General features: G+C 45.1%; 2 protein-coding genes across 2 annotated transcripts in view; one reads left to right on the top strand and one right to left on the bottom strand.

The window, feature by feature from the left end:
* Window positions 1-12,489, top strand: part of FLT1 (fms related receptor tyrosine kinase 1) — a 113,910-nt gene extending 101,421 nt beyond the window's left edge. The window contains exons 25-30 of the mRNA XM_082498638.1: window positions 1,604-1,703; window positions 3,084-3,189; window positions 3,283-3,413; window positions 3,836-3,920; window positions 4,785-4,876; window positions 10,466-12,489. Of these exons, the coding sequence (XP_082354764.1) occupies window positions 1,604-1,703; window positions 3,084-3,189; window positions 3,283-3,413; window positions 3,836-3,920; window positions 4,785-4,876; window positions 10,466-10,670 (719 nt within the window). The 3' untranslated portion in view covers window positions 10,671-12,489. The remainder of the gene's footprint in view (window positions 1-1,603; window positions 1,704-3,083; window positions 3,190-3,282; window positions 3,414-3,835; window positions 3,921-4,784; window positions 4,877-10,465) is intronic.
* Window positions 12,490-13,848: 1,359 nt separating this feature from the next.
* The window catches only part of PAN3 (poly(A) specific ribonuclease subunit PAN3), a gene marked incomplete at its 5' end in the record, with an annotated part of 90,252 nt that continues 86,694 nt past the window's right edge, over window positions 13,849-17,406 (bottom strand). Inside the window, one exon of the mRNA XM_082486802.1 lies at window positions 13,849-16,804. Coding sequence (XP_082342928.1) covers window positions 16,664-16,804 — 141 coding nt within the window. The 3' untranslated portion in view covers window positions 13,849-16,663. The remainder of the gene's footprint in view (window positions 16,805-17,406) is intronic.

The raw sequence follows: 17,406 nt of genomic DNA on the forward strand, positions 1-17,406 counted from the left end.
CCTGGGGAAAAACATCCTTATCTTCAACAAGCTTTTGCCAGGTCTTTAATAAGGAAAGACCGAAATCAGGCAGAGGTGGGGTGTAAGGGTAGAGGGGAGAACTGTGTGTATTGTGCCCCTGGGAACTGGAAATTTTGGCACTTGTAAGGGCGCTGAAAGCTGACTTGCCAGGCTGAGAGCCTTAATGGGTAACACAGATATCTGAGCACTTTCCCACCTATCTCTGCCATGGGCAAAAACTAAGCTCCCCTCTTTCTCCTGTAGAAACCCTCAGTAGAGATGCAGGGCAGCACAGCTGGAGTGGTCACAGCCCTTTTTCCGACTGATGGCGCAAACCAGGAAAGTTGGGCGAATTTTTAAGTGGTTTTGTTGAATATGGAACCCTGTGGGATAACACAGAGCTGTGGGCCTCGGTCAGCGGCTGCCAGGGACCGAGGCATCGCCTCCTGTGCCACAGGTAGCATTCAAGACACCCAGTGCCGTGGGCTGGATTCTCCCTCGAAAGCTTCTTGCGTCCCCTGCGGGAGCGAGGGAGCTGAACGCACACAGAGAGGTCTTTGCATGCCTCGGACTGTGTCACCCCCATTTCCAGCCTGAGACCAGGCGGTCACCCCAGCCCGGGGGAGGACCCAGTGTCCCCCCCCCCGGACCTGAGGCACTGGACGCAGTAGGCAAACAAGCATCCGTACAGATGCGGCAGGATGAACTAGAGCATGCAATCCAAAATTAAAACCCAGTGAAGCTTTTTTTGCCCCCTTTTTTCACGTGGAAAAGGCAAGATACAAGATGTACGCTGAGCAGGAACAACAATGACTGTCAGAATAGAAGAATCTTAATTGGGTTCAACATAGAGGCTGACAAAAGAGGCGAACAGCAGAGGAAACAATACTATACAATTCTCAGGACAATCAATCATTTATTAGTTTAAATACATGTTGTTGGTCAGCCTGCCAACTCTTGTGATTTTATGGTCAGACTCATAATACCTGCTATTTTTTTCTTAAAGCCCCAGCTCCTTGAACCTGGTGACTCTCTGACTCTCTGAAAGGTCTTTTTTTTTCTTTCTTTCGTTTTCCCTTTTCCTGATTTTTTTTTTCTCTACAGAAAAAAAGACCAACAGCACAATCAGGCTTCATCTTAAAAACACAGAAACTAAAAAAAAAATAATGCAAATGTAGTGTGATTTGATTTAAAGCCACAATTTCATAATTTTCAAGGTAGTTTTGAGCATTTGGGTTTTGTTAATAGTCTGCTTACTAGAATTTGGGGTGGTCCAAACCAATAGAGAGATCAGACTTGGCTTTTCTTGGGGGATACTTTTCAAGTCAAATTCATGCTTATTTTTTTGCACCACCGATCGTGCTGGGTTGGATCCTGCCCCCTTCCAAGGACTGGGGTTTGGAGCAGCGTCAGCAGCCGTTCCCTGCCTGCAGGAGATGGCAGGAACCAGACCCCACAGTGGGGGACGCCCCTGGGCTCCCAGCTCTGCAAGCAGATGCTGCACACCCCGAGCCTTTTGGGGGGGGAAGTGTAGGGCCAAAGCTCGGTCACAGGTCCCCAGCTTAAGGCATGCATGACCCTGTTCTCCCAATGTTGCCTCCAGGTGCTTCTCCTTACCCTGGAGTCCAAATAGATGAGGACTTCTGCAGCAGACTAAAGGAAGGCACAAGAATGCGAGCCCCGGAGCAAGCGACTGAGGAGATGTAAGATGCCTTTCTCTGCTCACCTCCCATGCCGCGGCCCTCCTGGGCTGCCTCGTGGACGATATATGAGTCTCTGCAAAAAATACCCTGTGCCAAAAAAACAACCCAATGATCCCTCATATGTCCTTGCTGTCATCAGCATCTTCTTGGCCCCCTGGCCCTCCCGTGAGGTAGGACAGGGTGAGGAGGGATGTGGACCCAAGCCCAGGGCACCACCGGGGCTGGGCTCTGAGGGGAGCTGAGCGAGCAGCCCGGAGGAGGAAGGTCATTCATTCCTCTCCAGGTTTAATATTTACCGACGTGCACAAAGATAAGTGCTGAAGGAATGCGACATTATTAACATCGTCTTGACTTAGGAAGTGACAGCGGAGGCTTCCTCGCAAACACACGGGTGGACGAGGGTCCACCCTTTCCTGGAGACGGTGCCTGATGGCAGAGGAAGGTGACAGTGACCCACAGCGTCCCAGCCCGTGTCGCCTGTGGGGTTTGTCTGAGCCCTTCCACCGCGATATGGGCTGTCCCTCCGCGGTCCCCTGCCTTCAGGTGCAGCCTCCAGCTGCTGCTGCATGGCCAACACCTCTTTGGAGGCCTGGAGGTGGAGCCAAGAGAGACCCTGAGTTTGCAGCCCCTCCTCCCTGGGAGTGGGATGGAGAGCCCTGGCTGGGGAGGCACTTGCAGCCCACCGAACACACACCCCATGGCACAAATCATTCAGGAGCGTGAACGTATCCAGGGTATTTCACCTATTTCACCTCTGGAGGCAAAATCAAGTACGTGTAGGTGTCTTTGGTGCCTTTTTGAGTGTTACGTCACGACTCTAAATAGCAACACTTACCAAAAAATAGTTCTGGAAGAAGAAAAAGGATGCGAGCCAGCCATGCCTATCTGGGAGTATTACCCATTGGCTAATTTTATTATCCTAGTGACAGTAGATAAGAGCTTTTTTTTTTTTTTTTTCTCTTCCACATATTTTATTGCAGGAAGGAAAGCTCGACTCAACCAATACGAGGAAGTGACACATTCATATAAGTCATCTTAGGATGCCTTAACTTAAACACTGCCAGTTAATACATGTTTAATACAAAGGTTTAATACTTAATTAGGAATAAAAAAAGAAAGTATGACTAGTTGGCCAAATTATTCTTTTGGTGTGGTCTTCCCGGTATCTTGTGGGAAGAAAGTTTTTTTCTTTTTCTGTAGAAAGTTTACTCTTTTACTTTTAGTAAGAGGCCTCGGTGGTGTTGGAGAGCATCTTTGTAAAATCAGGCAGGCTCAGGAGTTAACTCTACCAATGATCAGCTGTCAGAGACTGCGCTGCCTTGGGTCAAGGTGAGCTGTAACCAACCCCTCCATGTGCTCATTTTGCTTTTGTCCTCACAGCTACCAAATCATGCTGGACTGCTGGCGAAGCAATCCCGACGACAGACCGAGGTTCTCCGAGCTGGTGAAAAAGCTGGGCGACCTGCTGCAAGCAAATGTCCGGCAGGTACTAATGTCACGACCATGTGGTGCTACTGAGGCAGGGGTGACCGGCCGCACGGCGCCAGGAATAACTCTTTGATTTCTTCTTTGCATTTAGGAAGGCAAAGACTACATTCCCCTCAATACTATATTTACAACCGAAAGTGGGTTTTCCCCTGCACCTGATCCTTTGTGCAATGAAATGTTTTCTGTTACAAGCTCAAGTTGTGGAAGCACTGAAAACCTCAGGTGAGAGGAGCAAGATGAAGACTGAGTTTGTTTGTTGGGTATTGCAGCTTGCTACATCACCTGGTTTGGACCTGGAGGGGTGAAAACACTCAGAGACATCCCACTTGGCCTGAGTATCCCACCAGCCACCGAACCCCCGCCACCAGGATCCTGTTGGGCTGGGATGGCCCGTCAGGATGGCCCTGCCCAGGGGGACCACCAGGTCACCGGGCTCGGGCTCCGTGAGAGGGGCAGCTGTCTGCACCCCAGGGCTGGGGAGTGAGGTTTGGCGAGGTGGGGTGAGGTTTACACAAGTCCCTTTTGTGTAAACTCCCTCGATGACAGTTGGGCAACTGCTAAAAGAAACAGAGAAATACCCAGCGCTTCCTGCTTACGCACTTCACACTATCACCAAAAATTGTCCTCCTTTTTTTGTCAAACAGATATATAAACACTTTCAAAATAAAACCACCCCAGCGCATAAAGACATTTGAAGAGCTTCCCGTCAAGGAAACGCTTGTATTTAATGTAAGTGACTCTTGGGCCAAATGGTATGCCATTTATTTCTTTTTATTTGTGTGACAGATTTATACAGAGAGAATCAAGAAGGGGTTTTACTGCTTTGTCAGCTCCACTGATATGAGGTGCAAGAGTAGCTGTGCTTGCAGCATGGTGTTATCCCACTGTCCTACAAATGGGGGACAGTAGATCCTTGCTGACCACATCATGGGCTGCAAACTCTCCTTCACTGATAAGAAATGGTCAGGGCCAGTAGGCCTGCAAGGTACGGCTGCCAGGGTCTCATCTGAGTCCCACCAGTGTGGGAGAGCCACTTAAAATGCCTTGGATCTGTGTTTTTGTCTCAATAGTAGTGTACAAATGAGACTCATGGGCCACATTTCCATCAGAGGGTCCTGGTGTGAACAAGTCCTGTTATCAGGTGGACAAGCTGGGGAAATGTCTACTGACAGGGCACAAGTACTGTCCTGGTGGGGGTGGGCACGGGTGAGAGGCTGGATGAAGCTTTTAGTGAGCCAGTTGTATGCATTAAGCAGTGGGAGGTGGGAAAGGAATGGTGATGCTCTCAAGGCCGAACTAGTGGCTGGCCAGGACCTTACCTTGCGTGTAGACACCTTTCTTTTAACACTCTGTATCTGCATTAATGGCACGTGTTTGCTACACCGCAAAGTAAGGACAGTTTAGAAAGGCACCACTAAACACCTGGGCACTGCAGCACCTCCAGCAGCATGGAGCACCTGTCTCCTAAAGCTCTTTGAGTATAAATCACAAAAATGATGCTGAAAATCAGACTGAAGAGTAGTTGAGCCCATTGTAACAGTAACTTTCTACAGTTAACACCTAATAGGGTTGTGCTTTTCTTTTTTTGTCAAGGATTACCAAGCAGACAGTGGGATGGTGCTGGCTCCAGAAGAACTGAAACGTTTCACATGGACAGGCAGCAAGCAGAAACGGATGCTCTTTGGGTCTGTATTTTGTGTTTCTTTCTTCTATTTCACATTTTAGACGGCAAAGGAGGATTCAAGGTCCTCATGCTAAATCAGGCCTACCGAAAGTAGCTGAGGTGTCCTCAGTCCCTGCAAACACTCTTGCTGAGGTGTGTCCTGCTCAGTCAGGCCAGCAGTCAATCAGGTCCTGCACCTAACCCTCCACATGCCTTCGAGGAAACAAATAACCCTCAACCCCTTCAACGCACATCACCATTATGAGGTATTAGCACTCTATTGATCAGCCTGATCCTCAACTCCATGCCAGGCTGGACAAGTGAGTGCCAGAGAGCATTAAACCAAGAACTATAGGAAACGAGCCCTTGGCAGGAGGAACGTGTGGCTATGAAGGATTTGCAGTTGTTTCTGCAAGCCCCCAAGGGCACCCCAGCTGGGACACGGCTCCCCGTGCTTGTTTTTGCCCTTCTTTTCCATGACTCAGCTAAGCACGGCCCATTTAACACCCATGGGCTCAGGATGCTAAAGTGGCAACTTTACAATAGATGGATGTGAGGGCCTCACTTCTCTTCCTGCCTTTAAGCACTTTAATATATTGGACACCTTCCTCCACCTAATTCCTGACAGCTGCCCAAGCAGGGAGCTAGGGCTGCTCTAAGAAACGCGTTGCACTGACATGAACTCTCTGTAAATGGGAAAAAAAAAACAACTTTTCAGTTTTGTCCGTGCCAGCGGTGCCTCAGTTCCCAGCCGCTGCGAAGCTGGCAGTGTCCGCGGCTGGTTTTGGCTCGCTGCTCTCAGCCAGCCCGGGGACTGCCCAGACCCGACCCATCGTTCATCTTAAGGCTGGCAGGAGGTCAAGGCCATCCCGCCTGTGCTGAACTTGTCGGCGGCTCGCAGCTGGGCAGGCTGGGAGGTGTAGTATTGTCTCCACGAACAATTGGAGCGGGCTGAAACGTGCGGTCCAGGCAGAGAGGGCTCGCTTCAAGAAAAATTCCTGTGACTAAGAGGGCGTAGGTTAAACGAGTAGAAATACGTGTATGAGAGCGTGCGCGCTCACACGGCCAAAATACGCGGCGCGCAGGGTTAAACGTGCTGCCGGCAGGAGTCTGCAACGGAGCACTGCTCATGCGTGGTAAAGCCGGGGTGATTCAAGCCACTTCAGAGAAGTGCTGGAAAACCCTTTCTCCTGCCTTGACTGCTCACATTTCAGAGAAGAGGCTTGTGAGCAATTTTATGGTACTTTGATTTTATCGAGGCCATTTTCTATACTCTCTTTTCAAGTGCCAGCTACTACAGAGCTTGGAATGCGTGTGGATATTAGAGGGCTCCAAAGGATGCAATGTTTCCTAGAAGTAGTTTAACCCGTTTTTCCTTTGTGTAAATGCGACATTTCTGAAGGCTGCTGTCAGCTGCAGAGATAACATGGCAACCTCCCCAAATGAGATGTATGAAATGCCTTTTCCTTTGCGTGGCATGGAATACATGGAGCATGACCCAAGCATCCCTCCGGAACTGCTTTAAGGAGCATTTTCAGCTGCAGAAGGAAAAGGAATGCTTGGATGGGAAAAAAAATTGAATTCAACAGTGGCTGCTAGAAGATAAATCCTCGGGGAAACAGGGCAGCTGGCTGAGAACATACAAGGTCATCTACAAGTGGTACTGTAGCGCTATGCCAGAAAGCAGTCATGTATGTGAATGCACACAGTGACCCTTTAGTCTGCACACATCCCTAACAGTGGCAGCTCCTTAGCTAAGCGTCCTTTACTTAGGCTAAATTGGAGCAGTAAATAAATACTCCTGAAAGTAGTGGTAGAAAGGTAGAGCCTGAAGGGGTTTGACACCTGTGAGCTGATCTAACCAGACACATGGTCCTGCTTCTTCCCTTGCACCTCAAGCATCCTCCTCTGTGGTCCTGCCCCCTCCCTTGTGCTGACATTTCCGCTTGGCTTGCTTTGCGGAGAGCTGGTTCCCGTCGCTGGATTATCAGAAGAACGACCCCAGAACAGGTTCTGAGCGAGCAGTAGCAGCTCACCGCCAGGGCAGCTGGTGCCAGCGCCAGGATGAGGAGGGGCTCACCCCCACCTTAGCAGCAGCTTTCAGTTCCATCACCTTCACTGTAACGCCTTACCGCTCCCAGGGCACTTACCGTCACGCTGTAGACCTCAACACTGCGGTTTAGGACACGGATGCAGAGAAATGCACTTGCAACAGCGGGTGGGTCCTGAGCTGAGGCTGAGGGCTCTGCAGGGCCGTCCCCTTGCTGCTCCCCAGCCCTGGGCTCCCACCTTGCCCTGCTGCCCAGGGCTGAATGATTGGGCTCGGCATGTTTTTTTTTCCCTCAATTCAAAGCATCTGAAATGGCACGCGAGCCACCCAGGTGGGGTGACGCTTTCAGACCAGCGCAGATTCAGATTCAGACTTGGTGGGGCAACAGTGCTGAAGGACCGTGGAGGGTGGAAGGAGCCAAAGGTGGTGGCATCCTAGCTGTTCCCCAGAAATGCACCCAGGGTTTGTTTCAGAGGAAACTTATCCGTTGGCTCCAGGAGAGAGCCAGTGCGTGCACTGGTGCTTACTCAGCATGACCAACCCGAGTGCCAGGCGTTGGGGAGAGCAGAGCAGGGAGACAGCTTACCCGACAGTGCAGGGGCACCCCACTGACCCAGCCGAGTCCCCTCTCCTCAGGCTTCCACTGCTGTGAAGGGAAAGGCACCAACAAAGCTGGTGAAGAACCTAATGAGGTTCAACAAAAGCAAGTGCAAGGTCCTGCACCTGGGGAAGAAGAATGCTAGGCACCAATACAGGTTAGGGGTGGACCTGCTGGGAAGTAGCTCGGAGGAGAAGGATCTGGGGGTTGTGGTAGACAGTAAATTATCCATGGCCCAGCAATGTGCCCTTGTTGCCAAAAAGGCCAATGGAATCCTGGGCTGCATAGGGAAGAGTGTGGCCAGTAGGTCGAGGGAGGTCATTCTCCCCCTCTACTCTGAGCTGATGAGGCCACAACTGGAATACTGTGTCCAGTTTTGGGCTCCCCAGTTCAAGAGGAACAGGGAACTGCTGGAGCGAGTCCAGCGAAGGGCAACTAAGATGATTAAGGGCTTGGAGCATCTGCCTTATGAGGAAAGGCTGAGAGAGCTGGGACTCTTTAGCCTGGAGAAGAGAAGGCTGAGGGGAGACCTTATTATGGTGTACAAGTATCTAAAGGGTGGGTTGAAGGAGGATGGTTCCAAGTGACAGGACGAGGGGTAATGGCCACAAGTTAGAACACAGGAAGTTCCGTTCAAATCCACGGAAAAACTTCTTTACGGTGAGGGTGACAGAGCACTGGCACAGGCTGCCCAGGGAGGTTGTGGAGTCCCCTTCTCTGGAGATTTTCAAGACCCGCCTGGATGCAGTCCTGAGTAATGTGCTCTGGGCAATCCTGCTTTAGCAGGGGAGTTGGACTAGGTGATCTCTAGAGGTCCCTTCCAACTCTGAAAATTCTGTGATTCTGTGAAAGCTCACCCTTGGTTTCACTAGAGGAACTGAGCATCACCCCCAACCCCGGTGAGCCCCTCAGGCCCAGGTGGTGGCCAGGAGCACAACAGAAATGGTCACTGCATGCCTTGGACTTGCTATTACCATTGAAATGAAAGTACCTGATACTGTGAATAGCATAGAGAGAGACAAGTCTTTCCTAATGTAAGGTGTCAGGTAACAAGATCCCAAAAGAAAGGTTTGGGGGCAGAGAAAGAACAACCTTCTGAGCTCTGTTCTTTGCAACTGGAAAGGATCCCAAGTGCAATTCTTCTAGCTTTTCAGTATTGGTGAAAAAGCCCAACCCAAGTAAGGCAAAATCCTCAGGCTGCCAGAAAAACAGCTGCGAACTCCACCACTTGTGAGCTGGAACAAGCATCTCAAGAGCCACAGCCAACCTCTAACCTCACTCCGTTCTTGAATCTGTCAGGAAAGCAGCAGCCGTTTCCTCCAACAAATGATCCCAATTAAAAACCAACTAGACAGAGTTTCTAATTTACAATCTGAGAGCAGAAAGGAGATAGGCTAGAGCTAGAGAAGCCTTTACTGACTGTAAGCTCAGTCTCAAAATGAAGCCTGACCGCGGATGCCAAAACCCCAGGGGCTCCCTCCGAGCTCTCTGTGGGAGTGTATGCCCAGGTACAGCACTGCACTCAAGGTAAAGTTAACAGATGCAGCTCTGCTGCTATAAAGGGTTAATAGTTAAAGCAGAAGCCAAGTCTAGCTCACAAGAAAATTCTAAGGATGCAAAAGCCTGATGATGAATGAAAGGATCAAAGCATGATGATTTTAAGGGTCATAACTTCACATGCACAATCCACTTTTGACAGCCCACTGCTCCCTAAGACTCCCAATTACAGTGTAAATCACAGAAGCGTTTCTCTTTAAACCCATCACAAACAGTCCATTAAGTCTGTGACTAACCTTGTCACATAGTTATGGAATTTATCCCAAGGCAATTATTTGTCCATCTGCCAACAGATGCAATATAAAAATAAGGGATGCATCTGCAATCCTTATCAGGAGGGCTCCTCCTCATGAACTCCATCCATCTACAAACAAATGTAATGTGGTGGTCTTCTAGGGAGGACTCTTCAATTTCCTCCAGTAGGAGAGAAGACAGAGACCCCACTCAAAAAAAGTACACAGGCCTGTGGGCTAAAGATTTCACATATAATCAATGATGGAAAGTGCTCTGGCTTGTCCTTTGTCTACAGATAAATTTTCAATATTTAAAGTCAACAGCATGAAAAATCTCTTTGCCTTAACTTTCTTCGTTATTGGAAGAGCTCTTTTAAGCACTGCTCTCCTTGCTGCATGGTGAACAGTGTCTTAAAGGGTGGCTCAGCTGAGAAGACATTAAATCCTTCCAGTAAAGGGTATCTTTTAAAAGGCAGCCTACAGGATAACTGGTCCTCTGTGGGACAGGAAAACTCAATTCAAATCAGCAGTTTATGTCTGCTGCTGAGAGAAGCCTAAGAGAGTAGATAGCCAGACCTTGTGCCCTTCCTCACAAACATCAGCCATTTACCTTAAAAATTCATCCCAGCATTAGACTTTGGGAACAACTACACTAGGGGCTTTCTGCTTTTACCCCAAGGCTTGCGAGCTTTCATTGCTTCGCTCCTGCTCCAAAAAAATCTCAGTTCCCTTAGGAAAAACATTTACGTGTGGGGACCTTATGGGGATCCACAGCCCAGAAGCAGCACAGGTGCCAGACACTCCATACTCCTTTGCCCTGCAATGAAGTTTCACTCCCTAGCACCTGCCACAGATGAGCGATTCGAGCTTTGGCTGAGCAATCAAGTACTTGCCATAAGGACCAAGATTCTAACACTTACAGTAAACACAAGCACCTTAATAGTGATGTTCAGTGACAGCATCTCTGTTCAGAAGGAGACTTGAGGGGGGACACAGGAGGGCTCTTTCAGTCCTCCGTTCCACGCTCTCATTGAGCAATCCCATCTGCATCAGTGCTGCTCCCATCATGAGAAAATAAACAAAGCTGCTTTTTGTGACATGGCTTTGCTCAAGTCATTAAAACAAATGCCCGTACATGTTAAATACGCTAACAGTGAGGCTGTTCTGTTACAGTGTGAAAGGTGCCAGCAGGAGCAAGGAGTCGGTGCTTTCTGGAATAACCAAGCCAAGAAGCTTCTGCAGTTTCAGTTGTGACCAGCTCAGTGACTCCAAGCGAAGATATACGTACAGTAATGCAGTTCTGGAGAAAATGAAAGCGTGCCATTCTCCCCCTCCTGACTACAACTCCGTGGTCCGTTACTCTCAGCCACCCATTTAAGTACTTCTAGGCCAAGATTTAAATGCACGTTTAATCCAAAAAGGTTCTTCTGAAACACTGTCAGTTTAAAAACTTTGACCCAAATAATTTTAATTATCCTAAAACTTAAAAAGATATCATTGGCTTAAACTCAGTGATCTGCTTTTCTACAGACTGCAACAAGCATATACAAAATATAGCAAAATACTAATGCTTAAGGCCTTGACTTTCCCAATGCTGAACACCAACAGCTGCCATTAAAATTGCCCAGTGCTTCTGAAAACCTGAATGGTCATCATTACAGAGCAACCCAGTTCGCTGTTTGGTCCCCGCCAGCAGGATGGCATTTCATGCTCCAGTCACCTAGTCTCTGCTCGGACTGGTCAGGAGAGGCAGCGGGGAGCCCTCGGGACCGCCGGTGTCAGGCACCGGGAAATCTGTACCCTGCTGCTGGGGTGCTGGAAAAGAAAGGATTCTTCAAGGAGAGAGAAACAAGAAACAGATCACGCTCTACAGTTTTTAGTGAAAACTCTACTTTGAGACACTTGAGGGAAGGCTGATGCTCCGGGCAGCTGAATTAGCTAAGCCGGGGATGAGGCATTATACGGCTCTTACTGCTTCAGATGGCAAACGCAGTAGGGGGTCCTGCGAGGCAAGAATTCCAAACATGCATTGCAAAACACAATTGGGAAGGATAGAGGAGAACCGAGATCAGAGCCAGGGCTGCAACAACAGGGAATACAGATCAATTCAGTTCGGATAAGCCTGCTGTAACCACATAAATATTCTTGAAGTTTTGCACTTTGTCAGTATGCCAACACACACGCACACACTGGACCCAAACCACAAACTAGATATGTTAAAGCCAAGCTCTGTCCTCGAAACCTTGTGGACTTTCTAACGCTGCACTGATTCTATTTTATTTATGGGAATCTGTCTGAGAAGACTGGATGGCTACTAAACTGCATGTATACTTTAAAGAGCATTTGAAGAGATTAGTTAGAAATGACAAGACAAACTCCTTGGAAAGTTAGGGCAGCTTTACTATGAAGATAGGTAAACTTCCAGGTTAGCTACCAGTATATATGCACAGGAATAAAAATGTATCGTTCATTTGCAACAGACTTTTGTATAGCATCTCAAAAAGGGCATGAATGTTCTCTGTTGGAGAAGTGTAAGGATGCACCATCCCCTTCCACCTTTGAATACAATATGAAAATGAGAGTTGGCCATTTAACACAGTAGCACTGGTGTCTTCCAAATCAACAATTACTTTGCAATCTCAGCTTCTCGTGGTCCACTATATGTTAACTACAATGCTATATATAATACTGTTCTGACCTCTTAAAACTCAGATTATGAGCTGTGACTTTAACCCACTAACAGACTTAAGGGCAAATGACCTTTTGCGTACTTACAAAGAAAAGTGTTCTTGGATATTCAAGTAAAAGAAGTATGTACCGCTACTTCTAAGCTAAGTATAAATTCTAGAACTTCCTGGCCAAGAGATCATCAGTTTTAAGTATCTACTGCACTGGCACTTGCTGGTAAAGTATATTTGATCTTGAGCAAAACAAAAGGAAGTTTTAAGAACTGTTTTTTAACTACAATTGAGGAAAAATAGTTATGGGATGATGCATCTCAAAGGAAAAGTTTGCACAGTGTAAATATATAAATATGCTTTTTGTGCATAAATATTTAAGAAAACTGGACTACAAAGATTACTTTTATATGAAACCCCTAAGTTTCTTCAGATGTGAATAACTCGTCTTTCATTTTCTTTTCTTCATATAATGTATTTGACTGCTAAATGCATATAATAAAGTTTGCTTTTGAAAGAATCCACAGAGTTCTGCCAAACAAGTTAATCCGGTGTCAGAGGCTGCTGCAGCAGATGACTGGGCAGCACTAACATCAGGCAAACAATCAATCCTATCAGCCACTTTTCTGGGCAAAGGAGAATATGGAATAATTGCACAGACGGCACTCTTCTCGCACAAGAGTGGCTATGGTGATGGACACTTGCCCCTCTCCCCAAGCGAGTGAAATCCCCTAGATTCAGTATACCTAAGAAAGGCTTACTGCTGTCTAGAGGCAAAATAAACAGCTCCGTCCCTGGGAGAAGCAAGGTTTCACGGTGGGGGCAGAAGCAGCTTATTGACGAACATCCATTCGACTGCCCCCCATGCCCAGCTACTTCCGTGGCTTGATGTGGTACAAACAAAAGGACATGAGGTAGCACCTTAGGCTCGGTAGACACTATCTTCTTCAGAGAATCTCCACATCCCCCACCATCAGAAGCTGAGGATGCTGCCCCTATAGAGATGTTCAGTTGAGAGCTCTCTGCTATAAAGCATTTTATAGCAGGAGGGGCTCTCTAAGCCACACTGCAGATAAGCTACACACAAGTGCTGGAAGGAAGGGGAGATGAAACTTTCTCTGGGGAGGCAGAACATAACAGGATCACCTACTGCTGCCTCAGGAGGTTCTCTAGCTGTTACTGCACATTACTAAAAGAAATTGGAGACGAGATAACTGCACCAATCAAGCTTGCTGCAGCTTTAACTTAGTCTCCACGTAATAAAATTTCTAAAACACTCCAATTTAAGGGATAATGTCTCCCTGTTAAATCTATGCAAGGAATATTGACAATTTCACATATATTATACAAAATTTCACATTACATAAGCATGGTCAGGATTGGACAGGTATAGGATTTTACCCCACCGGTAACTGAGCTCACCTTTGATGGTTAACAGCACAGAAAAATAATTCTGGGAAGTGAAGCCGTCAATGACTCCACATGCAAGTTCTCAGAGAAATTAATATACTTTCTTACGGGGGGGGGGGGGCTGAAAAAACATGAAAGTAAGGGTACTTTAATAGAGTTTTCAAGATTAGGGCTTGTCCAGTAAAGCAGACCTGATCTGACAGAAGCAGACGGGACTTGGCTCGGGACTTAAGGAAATGCGTGTGTATTAGTATGACTGTAGTCAACATCTGTAAGTTTTAGGACATCTGATATAGTATAAGTGGCAAGTGCTAAACGCAGTTCGCGACTCATGATTGTTTCAACTCTGCATTGCAGAGTCAATAGAGAAGAAACATGATAGAACGAAATATAATTCCAGCACCAAAGTTGAAAAGCCCTGTATCCAACTTCAGAACTTCACATTGTCAAAATAAGGCCACGTTATTTCTGGTATTCTTTATTAAAAATACTGCTGTACACATGAAGAATGAAAACAGGATTAAAGATGAGTAACACATATTGGGATCATGACATTAGAACTTAACATACTGGTGCTTTTTAGGGGAAGCAGTTGACACCTGAATTACTGAAACAAGGGCAAATCAAAAATACATAGGTACCCTCAACAAAATATTTACAATATAGTAAATACAGCAACAGAATTTAAAACAGGTACAAAAATTAAAATGACCAACATCAGATGATTTCAAAGGTTGTCCCTTCTGTGCTTTTAGCTGTAAAAAATAGGAAGGTCAGAATTAAATTTCCCATCTGGGAGGGCACATCCTGGTGGCTCTTCTTTTTAAATACAGATACACAGTTCTTCCTACGAAAGGATCAAACTACGACTTTAGGACAACCTTCTAAATGGAATTAAAAGGGGTAGCAGGGCTCTCCCCAAAAAAACACCCAAGCTGAACTTCAGACTGTTCAAATCATTCCCAAATACGGATCAAATGAAATAAATAAAAAACAAAGCTCAACTTCTTTTTTTATTTTATGTATTACCTGACACCAAATATTTTCTGGCTGACATTACATATGAAAACTTATTAGCTGTCTACCTTTTTATTTTTAAACCAAGTCCTGAGGTTACTAGGGGCTGAAGCAAACTGACATTATGCAAATACACACAGGTTTGCAATTTAGACATGTCTTGCAGAGGGTGGTTTGCTGGTCTAAAAAGGATGAGAATTCAAGCCCTATTTTACCCCTGCCTTACACTTTCACAAAATATTGGTCCACAAATTAAATTTTCAAAGGTTCCCAAACCCCACAACTGAACAGATGATCCCCTTTCATTTTCAAAGAAAACAATACTGGAAAAAACCTCAGCCCGCTTATAAATTAAGCATTTCATATTTCTTCTAGAATACAAGTACTTCTTTTTTGTACAAAAGAATTACAATATGATTTGTCAAAAAACATATAAAAGACAGCTGCTCTTCCTCAAATACATGAGCTAATGATAAAAGACTGTTTTGCATGTTCACTTTTCAAAGTTCCTGTTCCTTTTATATTAAAAAGAACATTCTGGCAACTGTTATCGTTTGAATATTAAACATTATGTTCCTTTTAAAATTCATTCGATCAAATGCAACAATAATTGATTTTTAAACTCAACAACTGATGCTACCTAATGTGGATTCAACCACATTTTCTAAAATGTGTAAAGCACGTCCCTAGTCTTCAAAGCTTTCGATGTGAAGAGAGTTGCTTTTTTCTTGATGCAAGTCTCAAGGCGGAGAATCATTTTAAAGCTTATAAAAGTGGACAGAGAAATATTAAAAACTTCTCTGAAAACTACAAATATTGAGAATTATTAAAATTGATGTCAGTAACATCAGTTGCAAGTGCTTAGAGTCTGTCCTGACCTTTTGAGTTTCCACATTTTCTTCATGGTGAGCACCCAGTGCTATTAAAACATTCAGTGCTGGGAAAGGATAGATACAGTCTTCACTACTGCTTTAAGAAAGGAAATTCCTACATATTTGGCAGTCTTCAGTATCAAAGTGTAGGTGTTTAACTAGAAATCCCATGAATACCCAAGTTTGGAGACAACTGCATGTCCAAATATTAGAAAGTTAATTGAGGAGGAAAATTCCAGACTTTTGAGACTGAATTACTTCAGGAATATTCATGTGTTGAGTATTATCAAAAGTAATATTACTTTGGGCTAAGCAGTGACTGCAAAGGCACAGCAGATCATTATCCCTCCAGATTCAGGCTGTAAAACTTGAAAAGCTCTTGATGCCAGACAACTGCTGTGTTTAGTTAATCTTCTTTTAACAGTGTCTTTGTATCTGTATCCAGTGTAGCGTACCATAATAAAGCTGTGGTTCAAAGAACAGAACTTTATACAAAAATTATACTGTAAATAACCTAAAGTAATACACTCCTGAAACTTCAGGCATTTAAACAATTTCTTTAAAAAAAAAATCTATTAAAAAAATTGCATAAATGTAAATGCTTCTGACTAGCAGGAAAACGTACAAACAGTTTTTAAAAGGCGCTGGTTGTGTTTAGAGCAAGTTTGATATGCTCTTTAAATTATAGATGTTTCCCATGTTGCTATTTTCGTCACTTCGCTTAGACAAAGCTTAAATCAAATGACAGGGGACTTTCTTTCCTTTTTTGTCAATTCACCGATACTTCACTTGACTGGTTTTAAAAAGTTTCGTCTTGTCGCATTTCTTTTTTGAGCTAACAGTGGGTGGCATACAGAGCTTGCATACAACACACTTTTACAGAGGTTACGAACTAAACGGTCATTAATAGAACACAATTTCTATTAAATTATTTACCTGGTCCTTTATGCTATTCTGGGTGCAAATAATATCAAAAATGAATAAATTTTGCTATATCCTCAGTGACAAAAATGTATCCCAGAAATGTCCTTGCAAAGAGTTTCCCTTAAGTATACAATGTGGCAAAACTTCAGAGATCAGAAAAGTCTTAAAAAAATTAAAATTAGTGCATATACAAGTGGAAAAAATAAAAGCAGGAACATCATGCACCTGATGTGTTCCTTAATCTAAAATAAATTCTTCACAGATAAAGCCTCCAATGGCAGCCTTAGCTCTAGGATAAGTGAAACATTCTTCCCTTCAAGTAACAGTGTACCTGACTGAAGTGCAAGCAGCTTTGCTCATCTCCTGTTTGTTTCCCAAATGTGAAATGAGATGACAACAACAATTCAGCTGTAGTGCAATTTGCTATTCGTTAAGTTCCTCAGCAATGTCCTGCATGCTTTCAGCAAATACTACAACTGACCATTTGCGGCTGCAATCAGTTCTTGAAAAGTATTTTCAAAGCAGCGTTTTAAATCGCTGTAAGTTACCACAAGTACACTCTTCTCATCTCTGGAAATGAGGCTTATTTTTTCTGGCACACCAGCATCTAACTGTAACAAGAATGCAAAAGATAAAATAAAAGAAGTGTGAAAGAAATGGCAAAACATTTCCCCAATAACAAAAGCAATCAATTTCTTGGCAAGTACTTTGTTGTGGTGCAGTTCAAATCTGCTAACGCCACAGAAAGGAAGGATCTGAATCGCACCACAACAGTGTACTTGCCAAAAAATCGAGACAGTTTGGTCTTAACCTGATGGACATTCCAGACCTTTGGACTAGGTTACCATTGTTTTCTTCCCCTTCCATAAAGCTAATAATCCTGCAATGCTATCTTCCCCTGTGTGGAAAGCCGAGCCAAATTTCCATAGAGCTCCTGCTGAACAAAACCATGGTTGACATTACATTTGCACATAAGATTCACAAGCCTCCAGGTAGGGTAGGTAAATTACTTCTTGCCCACTCTAAAATGAAATAATGGATGGATCAGCCCCAGGCGGTTTGAAAACCTGTAGAAACCCCAGCCTCACGTTTTTGGCAGTACTGGAAACTAACTAGTTCCTAAGCTGCATGGTACATTTCTTCCCTTTAAAAAACCCACAAAACAACACAACCCAAACAGCAGCAACAAAATTACCTAGTTATAATCCATAAA

This window comes from Vanellus vanellus, assembly GCF_965231255.1.
Source record: "Vanellus vanellus genome assembly, chromosome: 1".
Classification (NCBI taxonomy): Eukaryota; Metazoa; Chordata; class Aves; order Charadriiformes; family Charadriidae; genus Vanellus; species Vanellus vanellus.